Source organism: Mustela erminea, chromosome 16, assembly GCF_009829155.1.
Source record: "Mustela erminea isolate mMusErm1 chromosome 16, mMusErm1.Pri, whole genome shotgun sequence".
NCBI lineage: Eukaryota > Metazoa > Chordata > Mammalia > Carnivora > Mustelidae > Mustela > Mustela erminea.
In genome coordinates this window covers 45284247-45308997 of record NC_045629.1, presented here as the reverse complement: position 1 = coordinate 45308997, position 24751 = coordinate 45284247, and the positions used below count along the sequence as shown (strand labels likewise).

The 24751-nt window shown below is 45.3% G+C and overlaps 1 protein-coding gene across 1 annotated transcript in view; it reads right to left on the bottom strand.

Moving 5' to 3' along the window:
- The window catches only part of PTDSS1 (phosphatidylserine synthase 1), a 59244-nt gene that overhangs the window by 22026 nt on the left and 12467 nt on the right, over positions 1 to 24751 (bottom strand). Inside the window, exons 3-7 of the mRNA XM_032315689.1 lie at positions 12904 to 12948; positions 10102 to 10226; positions 8535 to 8693; positions 4469 to 4620; positions 1269 to 1410 (exon numbers count right to left, since the gene is read on the bottom strand). Of these exons, the coding sequence (XP_032171580.1) occupies positions 1269 to 1410; positions 4469 to 4620; positions 8535 to 8693; positions 10102 to 10226; positions 12904 to 12948 (623 nt within the window). The remainder of the gene's footprint in view (positions 1 to 1268; positions 1411 to 4468; positions 4621 to 8534; positions 8694 to 10101; positions 10227 to 12903; positions 12949 to 24751) is intronic.

Here is a 24751-nt window from a genome sequence, read left to right as displayed (position 1 = left end):
GCCCGCCTCTTGCATTTCCCGTCCAGACTAAGCAAGGAGCGGAGATCAGGGAGGGTCACCACTTGGAAAACCCACGGATCACCAGGTTCATTTCAGTGACGGAAGACATTGTGTCTTTTCCCATAGCACTGATTTCAAGGGTATAAAATTTAAAAAACGGTCCACTAGTTAACACCACACGTGGAAAGCTGGCCACAGCTCGGTGCTCACACTCACGGGAGACCTGGGCTCCGTGGAGCATGGCCCTTCTAGAAGCACAGCTGGCTATCTCTCCCAGACAAATCAAAGCTCCTCTTCAGTTCTTGGATTAAAGGAAAACCTATACCATCTTAGATATTACTCTCATGAGGTAAACTTAATCCCCATCCATTTAAACTACCATTTTTATACATACGGATTCCCCAAACTATGGTGACAATTTTAAACATTCACATACACTTCTGTTTCTCGAGAAAATCCATTTACTGAGATGAACATTAGTATTTTCCACGTGTGGGCCAGGACCGTAGTCTTAAAGGTGACACAAGCTTATTTTTTCTTATGCGGGGTGTATTCCTTGCAGGTGTTCAAAATACAGAGTCTTCCAAAAGACTCTTCAGGCAAAAGCTAGTCTCCCGAAGTTGTAAAATAATTAACCTGGGGACGGGAGGATCAACACAAGAGGCTATCTCTAGAAGACAGAGATATTTGGTCATCCTTTTCCAAGACCTTCAGCTGTCTGAATCACTTCAGTCACGTAGGACAGCACCCTCCTGGAGGATGCAGGTCCCCAAAGAGCGCCAGCGCCCCACCCATGGTGGAGGGCTTCTTTTCTCAACTCTCTACAAATCATGGAGAGTGGTAACAGCTGAGGCGTGACTCTAAAAATCAAACATTAAACCTAGAGCATAAGAAAAAGCCTTCGCATTTGTTCCTCTGGTCCTGAAAAATGATCGCTCTGAAAAGCTATCCAATGCCTAACTCCGTGGGTGACAGATGCTGACCAAAAGCTTCTTTCGGGGAATTTTAAGCTGTTTCTAATTTGCAATTCAAAGAAAGATACTTGAAAATGCCTTCCCCAGGAAGTAAGACCTTAGGCGTGATAACACTGTTCTGTTTAATTATTTTATATGTCAGCTGCAGAATCTTCTATCTTCCAAACCAGCCAGCTGCTAAGCAGTGTCAACTAGCATTAACTCTAAATTTCTGGGCGGTTCTTATTTTGCTTTCGTTCCCACCACCCCCTTCCCTCCCCACCCCCGCCGAATTCTGGGCATCCGAAAAAATACCTGCCAGATGATCATGAAAAGGTATATTCCAGCCACTCTCTGAAAAGATGACTTGGGGTCAAACCATCGAACGTAGGTCCAGCTAGCAGGAGTGAACTGGAGCACAGCTCTTTTAATTTTCCCGGTGGTGGTGTGGATGTCTCTGTAAGGAAGAGAATGGCCCCAGTGAAAATCCGGAGAGATAAAGAAGGGGAAGAAGAAAAAACAAAAAGACAAGGAAAAAAAACCCCCCAAAACAAAATCTGCACTGATAATTTTACACACATGCTCAGAACAAAAAGAATCCTTTCTAGTTGAACCGTCTTTCCCACAAGGATCTCTCTACTCATACGACGGGTGGAGAGCTGTAAACTCGACGGGCCATTTCAGTGATGACAGGCACAGGTCAGAGGTCAGGTCACTGCAGAGCCAGGAGAGGCTTTCCCTTGTGAATGTGTGACAAAAGAGCCTGAGACATCAACGACAACCACCTGGAACCAAGCCAGGGAGAATGAGGGTGCTGGCGAGGATATGCTCCCACCCGCTGTGCATCTCCCAAGTCAGGGCATTTTAGTCAAAGAGAGAACATGCTGCAGACTTTGAGGTCACCCACGCTGTTTCTTCATCTAAGATAAGTGAACACTTGGGGATGACACACAGTGATTTTTAACCTTCCTTAGTTTTAATCCTAGAAATCACTCAGTTAAAAATGTCATACTCCCATGAAAGAAAAGGTCAGGGCTTTTATTCTTATGGGGAAAAAGGGAGGGTTTTTTCCTTCCTTCATTCATCTAACCCATCAACAAGCATGTATTGAGAAGATCTCGGGACACCTGAGTGGCTCAGTGGGTTAAGCATCTGCCTTCAGCTCAGGTCATGACCTCAGGGTCCTGGGACTAAGCCCCGCATCGGCTCCCTGCTCAGTGGGGAGCCTGCTTCTCCCTCTGCCTGCTGCTCCCCCTGCTTGTGCCCCCTCTCTCTCTGACAAATAAATAAATAAAATCTAAAAAAAAAAAAGAAAGAGAAAGAAAATCTCACAGCAAAAAGATTTGAGGCACAAGAGCAACAACAAAAAAAAAATAAGAGATTATCCAAAAATAAACAAAAATTATGAAGGAACTATATTTTTAAAAAGTAGCCAATTATATGGAAAGAGGAAGAGGAATCTGGGAATAAAGAGAGTGACACAGTGGAATTTAGTATTGGAATGTTTAACACAGATCTTCCTCAATTTATGATGGGATCCCATCCTGATAGTCCTGACATAAATTGCAAATATCATACAATGACAATGCATTTAGTACACCTCACCAAACATCATAGTTTAGTTCAACCCACCTTAAACTTGCTCTGAACACTTACAGTTGTCTATGGAGGTTGGGCAAAATCTTCTAACAAAGCCTCTTTGATAACGAAGTGTTGAGTATTTCATGTAACTTACGGGAATACTGCACTGAAAGTGAAAAACCCCTCTGGGGGCAGAGGGGTTGTGACTATACTGGTCATTTACACTCATGATCACGTGGCTGGCCAGGAGCTACACGGCCACTGCCCAGCATCGCAGGACAGGGTCCTACGTCCATCCCTAGCCTGGGAAAAGATCTAATTTCAAAACTCAAAGTATGATTTTCTACTGAATGCGTATCACTTTCACACTATTGCAAAGTCAAAAAATCATGAAGTCAAACCATCACTGTAAGTCAGGATTGTCTGTAAACAGGCTAATTCAACTTTATATTCATTTATATATTTGATGTAACATAAAAAATAACTAGTGGGATTTCCACTTATGAGTTGGTCTTATGTTTTGGTCAACTGACAAAATGACTCTCACGTTGAATCGGAAGCATAAATATATGAAAAGGGGGAAGTGTATGGCAGTAAGAGCCCGTCGTAAATTCGGACTCCATGGCTGACGACCTGTGTGTCCTTCGGCAAAATACTAAACCTAGTTCTCACTGTTGCCATCCCTAGAAGGAAGAGAAAAGTAGTTTCAATCCCTAGGATTGAGGTCAGGCTCAAATGAGCTACTGCTTAGAAAGCTTGCTTACACCAACATCTGGCACAGCTATGGTTTTTGCTCTGTTACACACGGTCTTAACTGTATTAAAAAGTGTGTTATCAAGTCAGCACCCAAGAAATTCAGTATCACACATTTCTATGTGTGATAACATTCAGAAAGGATTAAAGGTAAAATTCAAAGGAACACTAAAATGGGCACATACATATATTGGTGAACACGGGTGAGAATATAAAAGGGTATAAATAAATTTACTTACAGGAAAAAAAATAAAAAATGTACATACAGATGTATGTTCAAGAACGTCTCCTCTAGCTTTCTTCATGAAACTGAAAACTTTGAAACAACTAAATGACCACAGAAGAGAACAGGTTAAATACCTCATGATTTATTCATAGGCTGGGACATGAAGAAGCCCTTAAAATCATGGTTTAGGAGACTAATGATGTGGGAAAATGCTCACATTTTGTTTGATAAATAAATGAAGGTGTAAACACAGTAAAGACAACCACTTTCACGGTCACTCTGAGGTTCTCTCCCTCCTTGTCAGCGGCACAGTTCCTGTGACTATCAAACTGAGGAGCGAGTTCAGAGGAGTAGGACGAACAATGACGGAGGTGGGCGAGGCACAGAGGAGGGATGTGCGATGTGAAGCAGAGTCAGAGACAACCACCTGGAGAGGTATCGAGGGAGCTGAGGCAGGCAAGGAGAGGGCCCGTGACCCTGGCACATGGGGACAAGGGCCAAACCCAAGTCCAGAGGCACACGTGCTCGGGCTCAGAACCTCGGGTGCCCCAGAGGGTGTGGAGAAAAGACGACCTTCCCCGCCTCCCTGGTACGTTTCGTCCTAAAGACCACGAGAAGACATCACAGAGGAAAGACAGGATGAATGTGACGTTCTCAAAAAGATCGCTCGGAATGGGTAACCGGGGAATGGGGGACGAACTGACCCAGCGACGGCAGGGTGAATGCAGGCTGAGGTACAAGCATAAAAATAAAATGGATGTGAGAAGATCATAAATGATTCAGCATTTTCTGGATGAATGCCTGAAATGAGGTCTATAATCACTCGTGAGTTTCAATTACTAATGTGTCATTAATTTCTTATCATCCAAGACCACACTAAAGTTGTGTGCTTCTCACGTGGTGCAGGATGCATTGTGAAACCCTGTGACTCACGTCCAGAAAGAAGGCCACTCACTTGAAGCTGGCCCAGTGGTAGGTCCTCATCTCTAGGAAGCGGCAGACGACCATGCCCAGCCAGATGCCGCCGCCGTTGCAGAGCAGGATGTCCAAGATGACCTGATCCCACCAGCACTCGGCGAAATTGGGCAGCAGGTGCATGAAGAACAGCTGAGAAACACAAGAGGCCACGGTTTTAAAAACAAAACTGCATCTGAGGGTTTTGAAGGGGCGGGGGGTGGGAGGTTGGGGGATCCAGGTGGTGGGTATTGGAGAGGGCACAGATTGCATGGAGCACTGGGTGTGGTGCAAAAACAATGAATACTGTTATGCTGAAAAAATTAAAAATTAAAACAAAAAACAAAAAACAAAAAACAAAACAAAACAAAGCTGCAGAACGAGAGATTTCTTAGGAGTAACATATTCTGTCAGGGAGGGTTGTTGACGAGTCAGGTTTTCCTAGTGTATGAACAGAATAAATAAAAACAAGGTCTGTGATCAGGTTTGTGTTTTACACTGTGGACGCTCTATGAATATCAAGAACCAAACAGGTTTTTGTTTGTTTGTTTGTTTTTAAACATAAGGCTTTAAAGAAATGTAACTGCTCCAGAAAAAATACTACTGACGAATGACTTTGGCTAAGGACAACGAGACAAGGATCTAGGAAGGGAGGAGGAGGAAAGTCTTCGTACCCGCCAACAGAGTGCTGGCAGAATCCTCAAACTTTGCAACTTGAGAGTTCAAGTCGCACATTTTAGAAATATCCCATAAATATTTAGGTAAGGAAGCAAGGAAACTGCAAAAGTAGAAAGTTCAGGTTTTGATGACATCTTTTAGGAAACCAAAAGCTTAATGGGAAACATTTTGATAACCGATTCACAATCATGACCTTATTAAGTGTTTCTGATGTGCCAAGTGGGGAGGCAAAGTGAAGTCAAGATTCTTGCTCTCAAGAGCAGGAGTCAGACACTTATCCAGAACCATAAAATAAGGTAGGCTGTAGCAAATGTTTCCGTGGCGACATAAATGGAGCATGGTGGGGACAAAAGGGAGGTTCCTCCTGATGGATGGCACCCGGAGCACGACGTACTGGACTGGGACCGTTAAGGACAGGAATGACTGGTTTCTAGAGAAGGAGATGAAGACTGAGGACATTCCAGAAAGGGGGAACACCAAGATGGGGGAGGTGGGGGGAGAAATCACCTATGGAAATAGTTTTGTCCAAAACAAAGAGTGGGTCCGCGCCGTGTCCAGGGCAGCCCACCCTGCTGCGTGAAGGCCCATTTTAAGAAGGTCTGAGATGACAAAGACAGCACCTGGGCATTTCTGGAAAGAGGTAACCCCATAATTACAAACCTCTCAGGGAATATGATCAACACTATGAAGTAAAACTGTTCATGGAAGCATTTCAGAGACTGTAAACAGTGCAAGTATCTGAGGAGTCTGCCGCATACCAGCCGGTGAGGAGACCGAGCGCAGCTGCTGCGTACAAAGGCAGCGGGCTGTGTCCCTCCCTGAGGCGAGCCAGGAACAGCCCCTGACGTGTGATCCCAGGTTCCCAGCCACGAGAGGTAGCACTAACTGTCCCTTTAGACAGGGAAAAGAGAGACACGTCAACAGAAGTCGGTGACACATATTTGCTGACATGAGACTACGCAGGGGACCAGGATGTGGAGGACAGGTTTCATCCTCAAGAGCTTTCCTAGAAAGTGCCATATCTTGGGGGTGAGGTGGCCGTCCAGAGGAAAGACTGGAGCTCAGGGAGGGGGACACAGGAAAACAGAAGGAACAAGGGCTGCCCATCCAGAGTGGAACACATCCGGAACCCAATCCGGGCTCACCTAATGAAGCAAGGTGCTGGGCTCTGGTCCCCTCGTCTGTCCAGACCTGAGTGGAGGAGCTAGAGAGGACTCACTTCATTCATTCCCTCACTAGGAATCTGGGAAGCAACCACCACTTGTGAGACACGGTACCTGGGACTATGCAGACACCGGCCCTGCCCTCTCGAGGCCCAACACCTGGCAGCAAAGAGACACTATAAGCATCTAAAATACAATGAGTGTTTCAAAGAAGGGCCAGGCGCTCCATTTCTAGGTGTACAAACGTGGAGCACAGCCAGCACAGGGAGCTGGGAAAGGAGGGAAGAACCTGCAGCTGTGCTCTGGGGTAGAAAAGACATGGAATCTTTGACACGAAGAAAGCAAAGATGGCTGCCATACAGACAGAAGCGTGGGAGGGTCTCCAGCAGCCAGGGTAGGTGGGCCGCCACAGGTTAATATCCGGCCTTACAGGCTGGTCCAGAAGTTTGGATTTTGGACAACCACTAAAGGGTTTTTAGTTGGAAAAGAACATAACCAGATCGAGAGGCGAAAAAGATCGCTTTGGGAGGAGACAATGAAGGGAGGAGGGGAGTGGTTCATCCGGGAGAGGACAGGAGGTTAGGGACAGGTCGAGCAGTGGCGTGAAAGACTTCGACGAAGCAGCTCTGCTAACGAGAGCGGAGAGGACACTGAGGAGCAGGGCAGGAAGGCATGGGGCCATCTGTAGTGTGAGGGAGGAGAAGGAGTCAGGTCAAGAACGGCCCAGGGTCCCACAGCGGAGAGGTCAGGAAGATGCTTGGAATTCCGAGGGGAACGTGGTGGGAGAGCAGGAACGTGGGCGGCGCACCTGGAATCAAGCACAGCTGGAGTCCGCTCCTGGCTCACCTCGTGAGGCAAGGCTCTGGTTCCTTCGTCTGTCTACCAGGTATAGACACTGCCTTTTCAGTTTATGGTAACGATTTAGGATAACGCATACAGAGGGCTGGGTACTACTGTGGGTTGAATTGTGTCCCCTCAAAACCCATACGTTGAGCCCCTAACCTCATTCTTCATGACATGAATTCAATTTGGAAAGAGAGTTGCTGCAGAGGTCATTAGTAAAGATGAGGTCATCCTGGAATGGGGGGGCTTCTAATCCAGTGTGATTGGTGTCCTTGCAAAAAGAACGCCACATGAATGGAAACAGGGAAAGCCCCACTTGGAGGTGAAGGCAGAGATCACGGTGATGCACGTACAAGCCAAGAAATGCCGAAGATGGCCAGCAAGCCATTAGAAGTTGAGAGGCCTGCAGCAGATTCTCCTTCACAGCCCTCAAAGGACACCAATCCTGCCAATACCGAGAACTCAGATGTCTAGTCTCTGCGGCTATAAGAAGCACATTAACAGAAGCCTGATGCGACTGGCATGCTTCCCTAAGTTAGGGTCAAGACAACAGCTGGCATCCAGAAAGATACTGTACACATGGCCAAATTTTACTCCCCAGGAATGATCAACTAAGAATAAAATCATAGCTGAATGATAAATGAGTAAATCCCCTAAATTTCATTTTCCTAATAGTTTTTCAAGACTATGTCTCTTTCAGGAGCACCTGGGTAGTTCAGTCAGTTAAGCATCTGCCTTTGGCTCAGGTTATGGTCCCAGGGTCCTGGGATCCAGTCCCACATCGGGCTCCTTGCTCGGCGGGAAGTCTCCTTCTCCACCCTCTGTCTGCTGCTCCCCGCCTCCCCCGTCTGTGTTCTCTCTGTCAAACAAATAAATAAAATCTTAAAAAAAAAAAAAAAAAAAAGACTCTCTCTCATTCATTAAATGAGACAAACCTGACTACTGAGATATCAGAGCTATATTAGGAACCCATTTTTTCAGCTACAAAATATCCTGGAGGCTCCTGTAATTCCCAAACACCGAAATTCTATTTATCTCAAACTGGAAACTCGCTGGTGGGTAACCTACCTATTTATTTCTAAGTAGATCTCCTTACCTTGTATTTATCACAAATTACCTTGTATTTGTCTCACTGGGGGGTTTTACTTCATTCTTTTTGCTTCATTTTATTTGTTTTTCTTTAAGAGTTGTGAGGCAAAAGACACATTTTAAGTTAAGGAGGAATTTGTGCCCTGCCCCCCACCAAAGGTATAAAGTATTCCTAGGGGATCGTTTAAACACAGTTTGTAGCAAGAGGCAGAGAAAGGATGAACTATTATGCCTGTTAATGGACAGACTGCCTTCCTCCTACAGGTAAACCCTCTGATCACAGCCCCTTCTTACCTCGGTTAGCTCCCAGGTAATACTGATTGTCCAGCAGAGACCATAACTACGGATCAACAAGGCCTTCATGGCCCAGCCCCAGAAATGTCCAAATGCAAATATATCAAAATGGCTGATAATCCTCTCCCAGGTGATAACGTGGCAGTTGACAGCATACTCCTGTTCAAAATAAAAACGGAAATAATGAATGGATACTCTCACAATCAACCTCCTTCCAGGATCCTGACAATAAATGAAAAGAACCGATATGACCTTGACAACTAATACCGGTCCTGCCCCCCTACCCCCCGAAAGCTTTAATAGTGGAACACCCTTTAGGAAAAATGGACAAATATTAAAGTTTATGAATCAGAATTGCTTTGCTCTGAATTACAGAAGTTTGATTAAAATGGGAAGTAAAATAATTTCACAAAGGCTTATAGCCCATCTTAAAAAAGTGGAATCACAAAGCCCAGGTCACCTGACTATAGGGCAGCTATCTTAAAGCCAGTGATAAGAACATAAATAGAATCCCAATTAATAAATAATTAAGTAGAATCCCAATAAGTTTATAAATTTAAAGATACATCTAAATATCATGTAGAGAAGGAATCAGAATAGAAATGTAAAATATATTCAGTATTAAATGGCAATGAAAATACTATGTTTCAGAATGATGTGATGAAGCTAAGTAGAACTCAGAGAAAACCTAAAGCCTTAAATATTTAGGTCAGAAAAGAGGAAAAGCTGAAGGATCCAATTTCAGAAATTAGAAGGAAATAGAATAAACGTCCCATCTCCAAATGTTATCACATGCTACACAATTTCAATATTTAAAAATGACAAAGTTGGGCACCTGGGTGCCTCAGTTGGTTGAGTGTCTGCCTTCAGCTCAGGTCATGATCCCAGGGTCCTGGGATTGAGCTCCCTGCTCAACTGGCTCCCTGCTCAGCAGGAGGAGGAAGCCTGCTTCTCCCTCTGCCTGCTGCTCCCCCTGCTTGTGATCTCTCTCTCTCTCAAACAAATAAAACCTTTTATAAATAAATAAATAAACAAATAAATAAATATGACAACGCTTTTAAGACTTTTGGTTTTGTTTCTAATATCCTTTTGTTTTTAATAGGACATTTTAAAGAAATTTTAGATCAACATCCTTATATTTTGGTATTTATTAAGAAAGTAATTATCATATGACAATATAACATTTCTAGGGACCTCTACATCTGACATTCTTTCTTCTCAAAACTAATCTGACAGGATGGAGTAAGATTTGGGAAACAGCCACCTATTATCAGGCAGTTGAAAGTATTCTTGTAAAGTATTAATATTTTTAAATTCTAGAAATGATATCTCCTAAAGGAGCAGAAGAGGAATTTGGTATTCCTCTCTCTCTTCCAAAACCTGCCACCATCAGGTTTCTGAAGCCTTTTTTGGATCCATCCAGTACGTTTCGGTCTGTAAAGCTGAAAGGGCATTTTTAAAAACTGCATTTTTTTTCAGAAACGTTATGATAGGATATTACAATGTGTAAGTGGGAAAAGTGGAGAAGTCTACTGATTTCTCTGAGAGACCACTGACAAGTCCATACCATGACGTCGGCTTCCCTTGTGGCATATCGAAGATTTGGATCCAGCCAGTACATCAGGGATTTAACCTGATCGAAGTTCAGGAAGAGGAGGAACACCAGGAACAGGAAGTAGAGCACACTGAGTCCTGAGGGAAACAGAAACATTCTCACATTTAGGAGAGATCTGGGGGTCAGACGCACAACACATGTTAGACTCAAGTCAGACATGGATATTGATTGCACTGTCTGTCGCTTCCTTTGATGAAGGAGTCTGATACACAGTCCTAACTCACACTGAGAGGGCCAGTAATACTGTCTGAGAAAACGAGGCTCGAATGGAGTCTCGAAGGACTGGCAACATTCAGCAGAGACAAGTGTGAAGGGGCCAGAGGTGGCCCAGGGCCACACATCCATGTCTCGGATTCCACGTCAGCCCTGTGGGCATTATATTTCCTTTGCATCACATCATAATTGGCATCCTAAAAATCACCCCACACCGTTTAAAAATAAAGTCAATTGGCTGAAAACAAAACAAAACAAAACAAAACAAAACAAAACAAAAAAACACAATCGTCTGTTTTTAAAATAGCAAAAGCCTTTTGGAAAGGTTTGGAAACCAACCACTGGTGACTCTACCACTACTCTTTCTCTCGAACTTGCTAGAATTAAAACACTGGTGCAGGTCACCTAGACACTATGGTACAAACGACCTTGGACCACAGCACTCTGTGGGAACTTGGCTCAGTGCTAATCTCCCATGAGCTGTTCCAGAGGAGACAACGTCCATGGCTGGAATGAAATCCTCTGGAATACCAACAGCACCAATCTATCCAAAAGGGCCCCTCCCAGTCCTCAGGGAGCTCAGGGGTCTTATGCACCGCAGGGCGGACCTGGTTGTACACCCTAGGGCCACAGGGCCACATGTTTTGTTAGTCTAAGGACCTCCTCACGTTTATTATCAGCTGCTTTTATACATTTTCATCTCACATGTCCCCACTACAACTTTTTATTATAATCCTTTCAAAATAATTATTTTAAGACAGGAAGAAACCATCTGTGTGGAGCAGGCTTCCGGATTTCATGGCTGAGCTTCAAAGTCCGCGAAACTCCAGAAATAATATGCACAAATGTGTGTGTGCACGTGCGTGTGCACTAAGAAAGAGTTAGTTCTCATCAGATGCTCAAAGGGCTCCGTGATCCCTAAGAGATCTCAAGTAAAATCAGCTGCTAATGACCAATAATGGATCATTTGAAATAGGAAAATCTCAAATGTAGCCAACTGGCCGAAAATAACTCATAATTTCAAGCAGCAACATTAAGTCCATGATATGTAAGTATGATGCAACCAGGACAATCTATTTAAAAATGGAAACAAGGGGCACCTGGGTGGCTCAGAGGGTTAAGCCTCTGCCTTTGGCTCAGGTCATGGTCCCAGGGTCCTGGGATCAAGCCCCACATTAGGCTCTCTCTGCTCAGCAGGGAGCCTGCTTCCCCCTCTTTCTCTGCCTACTTGTGATCTCTCTCTCTGTCAAATAAAAAAAATAAATAAAATCTTAAAAAAAAAAAAAAAAAAAAAGGAAATGACTCACGCCACTTTTCTGCGAAAAATCCTCCTAGGACTTCCACCATCCTTCCTATCTGTGCTCTTTACTGGCCCACAAGCCCAGTGGGGCTCTGTCCCTGCCCAACTCTGGCCTCTCTCTCACTACTCCCCTAGGGCCTGCTGTGCTCCACCACATGGGCCTGCAACACATCACGCTCTTTCTGGCTAGGGACGACTTTAGTAGTCTTTCCCTTTGCTTGGCTTCTGGTGACCTCAATCCTACTTTGCACGCACATTTCCATGAAGCATCCTTCCTTGACTGTGCACGTGAAAGCAGTCACTCGATCAACATCATCCCATATGGCTTTACTTAACTTCCGAACACTTGACGGCATGGGATATTTTTGATTATTGATCTGTTTAATAGTGTGTTTGCGATAGGTGTCCTCTCTCCCAGGGGGAGCCTCCTGTCTGTCTGGCCCTCCCCTGCAGCCTGTGGGCACAGCCCTCCACACATGGGCACTCAGTGAACACCTGCTAAAGGAAGGAAGTCAGTTCATTCAAAGGGACTCACCTATGATCTCTGAAAGTTGAAAAAAAAAAACAAAAACAGGTGACCTTGAGCAAAATACCCATTTTTAGGGTCCTTCTGGTAACATTACATTTTCCGAACCTAAAATAATTGACTTAATGTCTTATTTAGGCAAGACAAAGCCAAGAGCCAACACTTGAAAGGCGCGTTTTAAGTCCATGCAGGGGATTTGACTATATGTGGACTCAAAATCACGTAAAAACAAGACATCCAATATTCATGGATATGCTTATTGCTAACCCTTGTTGAAAAATCAGGGCTCTCTGTCTAAAGGTTTCACCCTTTCCAGGATCTTTCCCATCCACGATTCAGGAGAAGCTGGGCTTTCAGTCAGTTCTGGATGCTGCCAAGGCAAACATGCTCACAGGTCCCGTGAAGAGCAACATCAAGATGCATCAAGAAGGACAAGCCATGTGCCCTCATGTCAGACCCCGTGCATGTTAAGAGACAACAGCATAGGCGGGGTGGGGGGGAATGGAGTTGGAACAGCTCACAGGCATGAGAATCTAAAGTTATCAAAGTTATCACATGTATGTTTGTTTTGCATCAAAGAATTTTCATAAAAATTTGTATTAGGAACACCGAAAAGTAAAAGGCTATTAAGTTTTACTGTAAAACTGCCATAATGATGTACAGAAAGGGGATTTTAAATAGAATCTATTTCTAAATCTACTAATGGGTAACTCACCAAAAACCATTCTCCATAAGGCCGGATGAGGTCGAGTAAATGGGCCTGCAGAGAGAAAACGTACAGTTAGAAAAAAACTGGTTTCAAAGTAAAACTAAAAGCAAATTGCTGATCTCTACAGAGATTAAAAAAAAAAAAGGCTCTCTACTGTCACAAGTTTTTTCCATGTAACTATTTTGAGATCAAGTCTAGGTTGAAATGTTTTATTCAAACTGTAGCAACTGTCACCACAACTGTAAAAGGTTTCAGTCTCCACAACACACCTTTGTTTTCCAAGCTTTGTCTTTAGGATTCAGACCCTTGTTTCCCAGAGAAACGATGTTACAACAGTGAGCAGGTTACCAGGCCAGCCTAAGAGTTCTTAAAACATACCTAAGTTTAACAAGTTTAACAAGTTTAACAAGTGAAATCTCCCAGCCCAGCCACTGTGTGTGTGTGTGTGTGTGTGTGTGTGTGTGTGTGTGAGAGAGAGAGAGAGAGAGAGACAGACAGACAGAGAGACAGAGAGACGGCAGGGTAGGCGCTCTGGAAATGGAACAGGAGAAACACTGCTTTGAGAACTTGTGAGATGGGGTAGGAAACTGAAAATAAATCCTTTGAGCACTGGAACGTGCTAGTGCAGTGGCTTTTGATCATGAACCATGGTAACAAAATACCTCTGACACGGCAACCCCGACCAGATGCCTAGATGCAGCTCCCACACCATGAAAACACAGGCTTCACAGGACAAAACTCACTTTGACTACAAGTGACCCATCAATACTTTTTCTCCTTGTGTATCTCTTTAAAAACAAAACAAAACAAAACAAAGGAGAAGGAAGAAAGCAAGCCAGGCCTCCACCTACTAAACTGACACACCATCAAGGGAAGAGTTATAGTTCCCGAATACTGCACACTGCTCTCGTGGGCACTTGACCTATTTGGGGCCGCCCACCCCTGTGGGACAACAGCCTACCTACACACTCCTGGAGGATCTCCAACATCAGGATCCCATGTCTCCTGGGGAGATGCCGGAGCTGGCTGCCCAGCCCCCTTCCGAACCGGGGCTTAGCCTGTGCCAGACTTGATCTCGGAAGCTGCCGACACAGACCTAAGTATGCAGAGCTCTCCTCCACTTCTCCCTCTCCCTCTGCCTGGACCAGCACGGACAGTAGCAGGGAGGTGGCACTGGTGATGGGGCAGTTCCCTGCAGAGGGGACAGTGGGACAGCCTACAGCCAGTGCTCACTGGGGTTCCCTCAACATACCAGTTCTGGGTGACCTGCCTGTTCCTAGAAGCTTAGCCTGGGACCCAGCCTCCTAACCAACCCCCCCACCCTGCCCACTTCCCAGTCCTCCAGCCAACACCCTGCAAGTCTTTTTAATAAGCAATCAGCATCCAGTGCTGGCAACCTGGAATCCTGTCTGCAGGAAACATTCCATTGTAATTTTTATTCTAGACCCATCCTCAATCACCTACCTCATCTTAAAAAAACGACTTTGAAACATATTTTAACTGCTTTCCTTTGATGGACCAGGTTCATAGTAGGGAAATCAGTTACAAGTAACCCCTGCCATCCAAATCTAGTCAGTTCTTGAGCCTATATGGGGCAGTTCAGAAGGTGAGTGTGGTTCGTGTGGTTGGCTTTGTCCAAATTTATATGGTGTCTTAGTTGAAAAATGGCAAGGAGTGAGGGCTCAGATAGAGGGATTTAAATAAAGCATCTCCCAATCTGTTCCACTTCTACGTTCCAGTAGTGCAGGCTCACACAGCAAGGAATCCGTGTTCTCTCTTTAACTGGATGCTTTTTTCTCAGAAAGGCACAGTGAGGCACAGAAACCAGGGTCCCCTTCCAGGTAACAACACAGCTAACTCTCTTCAAGTCACTGGAAAACGGATGGTTAAAATCGTCTTTTAATTTCCTCTTCCCAGTGCTCTCGTCACCACTGTTTGTTACCAAGAGTGGCTTCTGTGTTACGGTAGCTGCCCGGCGCGCAAGTGTCACGTCATCCAAACCCCTGCATTCACCTCTTAAGACAGAACACGGGACCCCAGCTTTCTCTAGGCTTCCTCTCATGAGGGGAAACTCAAAAACAGTATGATTCTTTGGCTTGCAACACAATTCCATGCCCAATCAACACTCAGAATCCCGTAAGTCGGGATCTTCTCAAGAGGAATCACTATTATAATGGTACTTTGCTGGGCACTTAGCACGAGGCAGATGGGGGGGAGTCACCTCCCCACCCCCAGTGTCTCCTTGCTGTCGTGACAGATTGGCAGTGAGAGGGTATCACTGCATCCCTTTTACCGCTCAGGACACTGAGGCACAGGTACTTTGCAAGGTCACACGGCTCAAGGGCCCCGCCTCTGGTCTGAGAAGACTTCGTGCTTTCTGATCCATTCAGTCATGCCTGGGCCAGCTCAGGAGGACAGAGTGGGGGCGGTGGGTGGGGAGACCTCAAGGACTTAACCAGGACTATCTCAGGGCCAGGAGAACAACGGGAGAGAAGCAAGCTAGTGAGTGGTGTTTAGAGGTGCTGCCATGTGGAACTGGTAAGCAAGGTCAGGAAAGACAAGGGGCAGGACGGGGAACTGATGTAAGGTCCCTCATACCAACTAACAGAAGGGCCTCCAAGGTCGTCTTTAGCCCACGATGACCTGAAGAGCAGCCTTCAGAAAACAGAACTCAGCCCTCTCTTCCGACCCTGTGCAGCATGTCCAGTGTAAAGAAGAGAATAGGGTGGTTGAGGAATCTGGGCTTGACGGGGCCTTGCGGCTCTTCCCTGACCTGCTGTGAGGCTGCTTCAGCCTCGGGGTATTTCCCTCCGTCCGTCTGTGATGCCTGCGACAGGTGCAAGTGGTTCAACTTGGGAGGAGAATTTTCCTCTTACTACAGTGCAGTCTGTTGTTGGTTCTAAGTCTCGTCTTGACTTCTCCCTATCGAATCTTCTCCTCTTTTCTCCACAGTTCCCACTTATGCTTCATAACATCATATCACAGTAGTTCTGAAAAAATGCCATTTTTTTTCTTTTTATGTTCAGTTAGCCAATATACAGTACCTCATTAGTTTTTGAGGTAGTGTTCCATGAATACAAGTTTTTTAAAAAGGTCCTTTGGGGCGCCTCAGTGGCTCAGTCGGTTAAGCATCTGATCTTGGATTTCAGTTCAGGTCATGGTCTGAGGGTCTTGGGATTGAGCCCTGCCTCCGGCTCCCTACGCAGCAGCAAGGAGCCTGCTTCTCCCTCTCCTTCTATCCCTCCCCCTACTTGTGCTCTCTCTCTCTCCCTCTCAAATAAATAAAATCTTTAAAAAAACCCAAAATGTCCTTTAGCTTGCAAATTGAAATGTACTGGATGGATCTAAGAAAGGCTTCAGCAATCTGACATAGTATGTTTCAGAGACGGAGCTGCTCTACCCTGAACCAGGTAGGTGGGAAGCCTTGGTGCCTTTTGTTACAAAAGGTGTAGATAAGGCCCTGAAATGTAAGGTGAGACTTTCAGCAGCTACCTGCAAAACCCATTCCGGGCTTTATTTCAGTCATCACATCTGCCCGCTTCTTCCTGAAAAGGCACTCTAAATGTTTTGGTGCAGTATTTCAAGGTGTACATTCTAGTAGCATTACTCACTAAGATTACCAACTTTACCATCAAAGAAGGGAATACGGCTAAAGATATTACTTGTATCATTTTGCTTTTTAAAACAAATGGAGGGGGGCGCCTGGGTGGCTCAGTGGGTTAAAGCCTCTGCCTCGGTCATGGTCCCAGGCTCCTGGGATGGAGCCCCACATCGGGCTCTCTGCTCAGCAGGGAGCCTGCTTCCCACCCCTCCCCTGCCTGCCTCTCTGCCTACTTATGATCTCTGTCTAATAAATAAATAAACTCTTAAAACAAATGGAGAGAGGCGGCCGGTATGTTTTTCTCTGTCATAAACTCTGACACTGATGCTCGCCAGATCACCCACACTTGACTGCCCCGGTCAGGTCACCTTTGGAGCTGTGCTTCCCACAGCACTCATCTGCCTGGGAATGTTCCACTGCCCAGCCTTTCCCGAACATTCATGTTAACAGATCCCGCTTCCCAGCAGACTACTTTCTCAGCAGGCCAGGGCAGGGCGCCTTGTCCTCCTCTGCCCCATGTTCAGATGCAGAAGTCAGGGGCACTCCGTCTCAGGGCCTGCAGCTTTTCTAGGCTTTATTTCAGACTTAATAGCTGCCTGCAAGAACGGCTCCTCTTGATCACGTGGGAGGCCCGGGGAAGGGCCTCTCCAGGCGGCCACGCAGAACCAGTGCTGGTTTGTTCCGGGCTGGGTTTTCTTCCCGGACCACGCTTAAACACGGCTCGGTTTACTTTATCAGTCCCTCCATCTAGGACACGTTAATTTTCAATCAGATATTAACAGTGAGTTTGATTTCAAAGGAAACAGAAATCAAATGGCTTTGCCATGACAAGAGCTAACACTTCAAAAACTGCCTCAGAAATTAGAACGTAAGATCACACATAAAAAATAAGAATAAAAAAAAATTTTTTAAAGCAAATAAGATCACAGCCTGACTTGCCAGCAGCCTTGTCATGATTCCCATGAATAACTAAGTTCAAGGGACAGAACTTCCAAAAGCTACGGGTCTGTGCCCTTTTCGTCTGCGCCTTCCCTTGATTGTCACTGTTTTTTTTTTTTTAGCTTTGATGAGGTGTGATTAACAATGATTATTACTATTTGCAAGTTTAAATTCCTCTAGGAAAAACCTAGAAAAGTGGGTAAAATGATCTTTAAGCAAATTTCAAACCTAAGAAATAATTTTTTTTTTCTTCTTAAAGAAAAAGTAGTGGAGTGGGAAACAGGATGGGGGAAGGACAGGCATTTTGTTTCATATTTGGGGGACAGCAATCTTCTGGATCACCTTCAAACCTCGCGGAGATGTGACTAACACTATCTTAGCTCAGAGAAGTCAAATGAGGCCAAAGGACAAACCGAAGGACGGTATCAGGAAAATCAAGACATACTAGTATTTCACTCTCCTCAAAATATCTTAAAGAAGTGCTGAATGGTGTTCCTCTTGCAGACAAGGAATGGAAAAGGGAGGGCTGATTCTGTGAATTTTCTTCCGGGCGGTCTTGACCCCACATATAGTGACTGAGAGGCTCCCGTGAGCCACGCACTGGGGGTACAGAAATGGCTTGGGCGGTTTGGGGAGGGCAGGGTGCAAGGGAAGAAACGGTTCAAGAAAGCCCCCAGAGGCTGGACAAGTATACTTGAAAGTTACCTGTTGAACAGAAATCTCACAGCCAAACAGGTTTCTAAATTTCACTGCAGTGATAGAGTGATACAATTATAACTACACCCCAATGAAGCAGCGGTATAGTTAAAATCACACTTCTGCCTGAGTGCCAGTTGCTATAATGAAATGGAGGTAGCGTTTAAAAAAATCTTAAGGGAGATACCTGGGTGGCTTAGTCAGTTAAGCATCTGCCTTCAGCTCAGGTCATGATCCCATGGTGCTGGGATCGAGCCCTATATTGGGTTCCCTGCTCAACAGAGCCTGCTTCTCCCTCTCCCTCTGCCTGCCTCTCTCCCTGCATGTGGTCTATTTCTCTCTCTGTCAAATAAATAAAATCTTAAAAAAAAAAAAAAAAAAGTAAGGTAAGTGATAGAGAATGAGAGAGAAGAAGAAAGAAGCAGCGCGGTGTAGATTATCGGGTCCTCTGTCCCTGGCCTTACCTGCGGTCTCTCCCTCCATGTCTGCTCACAGGCCCGAAGGAAGCAATTCTAGCACCTACCCCAGCCGCTCACCCTGGGGATGAAATTCTGTTTGAGAGTCCAATCCTCTCCCAGATAACACAGTGGTAAAAATCTAAGCCCACGGAAGCCATCCTTTTTCTTTCCTTCTTCTGGTCAGGGCAGACCTATCATGTGCCTCCTCCTTAGGGGACTATAGGTTCCTGTCTCAGGTCTGGATGGAGGAGAGGCACAGGGCCCAATTCGAGTCAAAGAGAATCGAGGACAAGTGCGCTGGAGGGTTTCTAGAAAGGGTTTCTTCTCCCTTAAAGAGACAGACAGAAGAAGCGCCCTCCTCCTGCACTGGATGCCGCCCGAGGCTGTCTATCCACACTGCAGCAGCTCTCCCGGGGTCCTCAGGGAAGCCAAACAGCACGAACGGGCTGAGGATGGTGCAGAACAAGGTAAGGAGCTTGGGTCTTCGCACGTCACCAAGTGGCTCAATTAGCCAACCCTGGAACCACTGGATCTCAGGACTTCCTGACAGGTGGGAAGAAACATTCCCTTTATGCTTCAAGCCATTTTGAAATAGGTTTCCTCTTACTTGTGGCCAAAAGCATCCCGTTATAAAACCCTACGGAGAAAGTTAAAGGCTTCCTTGCTTATTTAGACTACAAAAAGCATCATGCTCACCCCCCTGCCCCTGCCCCCGCCAGCTTCCTGAAGGAGAAGACTGAGTCTACCACCTAGCATAGATGAGCTCACACAGACAAGACACAGGGACACAATCAAATCTAGGCGTGCACTAAAACATGCAGGGTAGCCTTTGCTAGGTCAAGGAGAAACGCATTCGAAGTTGCCAAAACAGAGCCATTCTGGGCATGCCATCCACTGCAGGCACTCCCCCAAAACTGCCTTTCAAGGAGAAGGCTAACGTTGGGCTCTGTTTCTCCCGTCCATTTTCATTACCTAATCTGAGACTGTGCCAAGGGTAGGGGAGAAGAGAAAGCAAGTTGACAAGACTGGAACAAGAAGAGGTATGTACACTCTGCTGAGAGAAGCAGCCCCCCAGCATCGGGGCCTCCTGGGAAGGTCTGAAGTCTGAGTGCTGGCTCTGGGAGAAGACCCTCACATAGCTTGGAAGCACCCTTTCTCAAGGGCCTGGCCAGCTCCCCCATCATCCACACTGGCACCTTCTAAAGCCACCCCTAACTTAAAAATATTCAATAATAATATTCAATAATAGTAACATTGATAATAATGATTATTAATATAATATATAATAAATATTAATAATAATATTTAAAATATTCAATAAGAACATTCTTCACTGTGGAAAACTCAGTTTTATTGATCTTCTGTAAAGAGTGGACAAAGAAATCTTGAGAAAACAAGGCAGACACAGGGTGTTTGCTATGCATACACGGCTTCAAGAGAATCCCCCTCACTAGGTGCTGTCCTAACAGTCTAATCTTTCCCTACACAGAATACTGAACTGCTATTGTCTTTTTCTGTATCTACTGAAAACCCTTTCTAGCATGTTCTGCCTACAGGGGAGTGGTGTGAGTGCAAGCACACACGAGATGGCAGGGGAAGGATGTCGGGGGAAGAGACGAGATAAAAGAGAAAGAAGGAGGCACACCTAGGTGGCTCAGAGTCTGCCTTCAGTTCAGGTCATGATCCCAGGGTCCTGGGATCTAGTCCTGAATTGGCCACTCTGCTCAGCTGGGAGTTTGTTCCTCCCTCTGCCTTCCGCTCCCCATGCTTGTGCTCGCTCGCTCTCTCTCTCTCTGACAAATAAATTTTAAAAATCTTAAAAAAAAAAAAAGAGAGAGAGAGAGAGAGATTGAGAGAGAGAAGGCTCCTTCCTTCCTGCTAGCCCCTCTGGTCACAGGTGACACGTGGGCAATGGAGGATCATGGACACAATCACCCACGCGGTACAGACCAACTAAGACACTAAGATTATATTCCTGGGAAAAAAGAAAAGCCAGACACTGATAGAGAAGAACAGAAGAAAAAGGAGACAAAAACATATAGGATGACAGAGATAAAAACACATCCCAGTGGACCTAGTAAGAGAATTAACCAGAACAAGACAGACTAAAGGAGATGAGGCCCTCTCACCAGGCTGACATCGAGTGGCCAGGTGACCTCCTGGGGCTCAATGAGGGCCGAGCGTCTCAGCTTTCGCAGCTGTAAACCGAGCAGGCTGAATGAACCACACGGGCCTATGGGTCCTCCCCACTTTGTATGTGTCACGAAGTAACAAGCCAGGATAAGAAAAGCATAAAACAAACTTAACTTTTATCTTCCCAGAAGGCAAACAAGAGCACAGTCCCACAGTGATAGACTGAGTGGGTTAAGTGGACTTTGAAGACTGGAGGACTTCATTAAGGAACAGAAGAAAAAACCAGCAGAAAGCATGCCATATGTTAGGTCCAATAGACTTCCTCTCCTGACCTTCGGCACCCTGGGTGCCCGCAGAAAACCATCTGCTAATGAACCCCCAAGCCCTCTCTTGGAAAGCCTCATGGAAGGGATGGCTAGAAAAACATAGAATCATGGCTATTGAGTGACTCATCTTTGAGAATCCTCAGACTTCAAAAATGACACTGGAAAAAGAAAAGGCAAGCTTAAAAAGAAAAAAAAAAAGAAAGGCAGAAAAGAAATCTTCAGCGCTGTGGAGAAGCTACCTGTGAGAACTCAGCAACAGTGAACATGCAGCCAAGAAAAGCTTAAGGCTTGCAGAACAGAACCGAGCCCTCTGGACTGACCAGTTCCCTGAGCACCTAGCATGCCTTGACTGATGTTTGTTTGTTTGTTTTTTTTTTTTTTTTAAAAAAAAAAAAAAGCTAATAGGATAGGTATGGACTAGATATGAAGTAAGAACAAAGGGCGCAGAGCAGTAATGGTCATGCCACTGCCTGAGGACATTGGAGTAAGCAGCAGGATGGCTAAAGGAGGAGTGGTTGTCTCCACCACTTTAAAGATTTTGTTTATTTGAGAGAGAGAGAATGAGAGAAAGCATGAGGGGGAGAAGGTGAGAGGGAGAAGTAGACTTCCCGCAGAGCTGGGAGCCCGATGTGGGACTCGATCCTGGGACTCTAGGATCATGACCTGACCTGAAGGCAAATGCTCAACGACTGAGCCACCTAGGTGCCCTGTCACCACCACTTTAATGGTCACCTGCTCACCCTCCTTCCGGGCTCAGCATCTCTTTGCTTTGGGCTGTATTTTTATGCCATGTTTAGAGGAAAAGGCCAGCTTCTGGAGCTTAGGGGACCACCTACAGACTCGGGTGGTTCGTGTGTATAGAATGTTTTATGCAGCAAGCGGCCACTTAGCTATCCTATAATGCACGACCGTTGAAAGAATGGATGGGCTGCATAATATCCAAGCTCTCCTCTTAACCAAAAATTCCAAATTCTGAGGTTCTGTGTGTTGGAAGACAGAGGGAAAAGTAAGTTGGCAATTAGCCAAAAAAGCTCTTTGCCATCAGGAACTTTTCCTAGAAAATTCTATAGTAGGGTCAGTACTCCTTCATTCCATGACCTAGCCATACCATGGACATCGAGTCATCATACTCATACTTACATCATAATTGTGCATTTCCAGAACTCTCAATCATCACGGAAAGAACAAACTATGTTTGTCAGATCTGCGTAAGGTATGCAGGTGTGACAGGCCGGATGTTTGTGTCCCCTGACAAAATTCATGATGTGATAATCCTAACCACTACAATGAAGACTTCTGTTGGACCTCTTGGACCCTACAAGACCAGAGAGTTACTTGGCTATGAACATTTGCTCTTCTTTAAGACACAGGGTGAAGGACCTTAACTGTGACTGGGAGATTATCTGGGCTGTCATTTCCACCACAGGCCTTAGAGTGCATGGGCCACTGAGGAGATGAAAAGTGGGGAGAATATCTCCATCTGAGTTTCAAAATGCAAGACAACACCCAGCAGAGCCATGCAAGCAGGCCAAATCCTAGCTGGGCAAAGCTATGGAAGCAGACTATTACTACCCCAAATCTGGAAGGCAGAGCATTGAGCCAAAGAACTCTGATTCTTCTTCTTCTTTTTTTTTTTTTTTTAAGTTGACACTACCTCCTACATGGGGCTGGAACTCACGACATGGAGATCAAGTCACATGCTCTACCGACTGAACCAGTCAGGTGCTCCCAGGATTGGTTATTCTTGACCCTTAAAGTCTCACCGAGTTTGCCTTCCTGGTTTTGAACTTGCTTGGGACTTGTCACCCTCCCTTCTTTCCCATTTCTCCCTTTTGGGATGGGAGTGTGTATCCTGTGCTGGTCCTGCTACCGGACTTTGTAAACACATGTTTGGTTTCATAGGTTCCCAGCTGGAGAGGCATTCTGCCACAGGATGAATCTTGTGCTGTTTAAACCCTCGGTACCTGTATTCTGCAACAGAAGCCTGCATTGACTGAGAGCAGGTTTTCACATCTTGAAAGGTTTCCACTAAACATTTAATCTAGAAGCTTGAGTGGTTGGAGAGTTAAACTCAACTGTTAAAGAACTTGGTTATCTACAACAATTCATTCTCGTAAGGATTCAGTTATGCTTTTTACTGGTTAGATTGTTACGCTCCCAGCAAAAGGCACATAGAGCTGCATTGGATTAAGCAAAAATACAGAACAGAATGCCATTGCCATCATCTTGGAAATGCTGAAGACCGTGCCATGTGTGATACTGTGATTTACAATAAGAACTATAGATTTGGTCTTTGTGCCCTCTTCTGGCACAGAGCTCCTAAAGCCCTTGCAATTTCAAGTGATGAGAATAATGAATATTTTTTGCTATGTTAATGAGACCTTAGCAAAGTGCCTAAGGATGGGGCTGGTTGCCAGTGGAGCCAAACACATGATTACAGAGTTGGAACTTTCAATCCCATCCCTAAGACCTCCGGGGAAGGGTGAAAGGCTGGAGGTTGAGTTCAATTCCCAATGGCCGATGATGGATCGATCATGCCTATGTAAATGGGGCTTCCAAAAAAACCCAAAAGGAGGGGATTTGGGAGAGTTCCTGGGTTGCTGAACACTTTTCTGACATCAGAAGAGTGACACATTGTGGAGAGTGCATGGAAACTCCTAGACCCTTCCCACATACCTTATCCTATACTCATCTCTCATCTGTTGATGAGTACTCTTTGTAATAAAATGGTACCGTCAGTTAGTGAGTAAACGCATTTCCTGCATCCAGTGACCCATGTTAGCAAATCAGTCGAGCCCAGGGAGGGGTCATGGGAACCTCTGATTTATAACCATTTGGTCAGAAGTGCAGGTGAAAACCTCGGACTTGCAAATGGCATCTGCAGTGGCCTCTATGAGCCCTTAACCTGTGGGATCTGATGGTAATTCTGGGTAGACAGTGTCAGAACTGAGTTGAACTAGAGGGTTGTCAACTGGTGTCTTAAAAATTGCTTATTGATGGGGGAACACCCTAACCCTGCTGCTACCTGCCCCCCACAACACACATAACTTGGAACTGGTATTAGAACTTTGTCGCCGTGGTAGATTTCCAAGTAGCAATGAGTAACACTCACAATGGGCTTCTTACATTACACATTATTCCACTGAATAAATGCGAGGATAAGAGAAGAAACACACCCTCAAGTGTGAAGTTTAAACCCGAGGAGGACGCATGGAGCATAACGCGTCGGTAAGACTGAACACTTTCAAAATATCTTAAGAGTAAAAGAACAGGATATAAAAAAAAAAAAAGCAGCATTTAAAAATGGTTATAGGGAATAAGTACAGAATATTCTAGGGAGAAGTTACTGAAGAGGATTAAGAAAAAACAAAGGGACAATCCAGAGGAAAGGAATGAATCTTAAGTAAGGTAGCTTTTTTTTTTTTTTTTTTTTAAAAGATTTTATTTTATTTAACAGAGAGAGCGAGAGAGAGCAAGAGAGAGAGAGAGCAGAAGCAGGGGGACTGGCTGAGGGAGAGGGCAAAGCAAGTCCCCTGCTGACCAGAGAACCCAACCTGGGGCTCGATACCAGGACCCTGGGATCACGACCTGAACTGAAGGCAGATCCTTAACTGACTGAGCCACCCAAGTATCTCCCTTTAAAAAATAAACAAACAGGGGCGCCTGGGTGGCTCAGTGGGTTAAAGCCTCTGCCTTTGGCT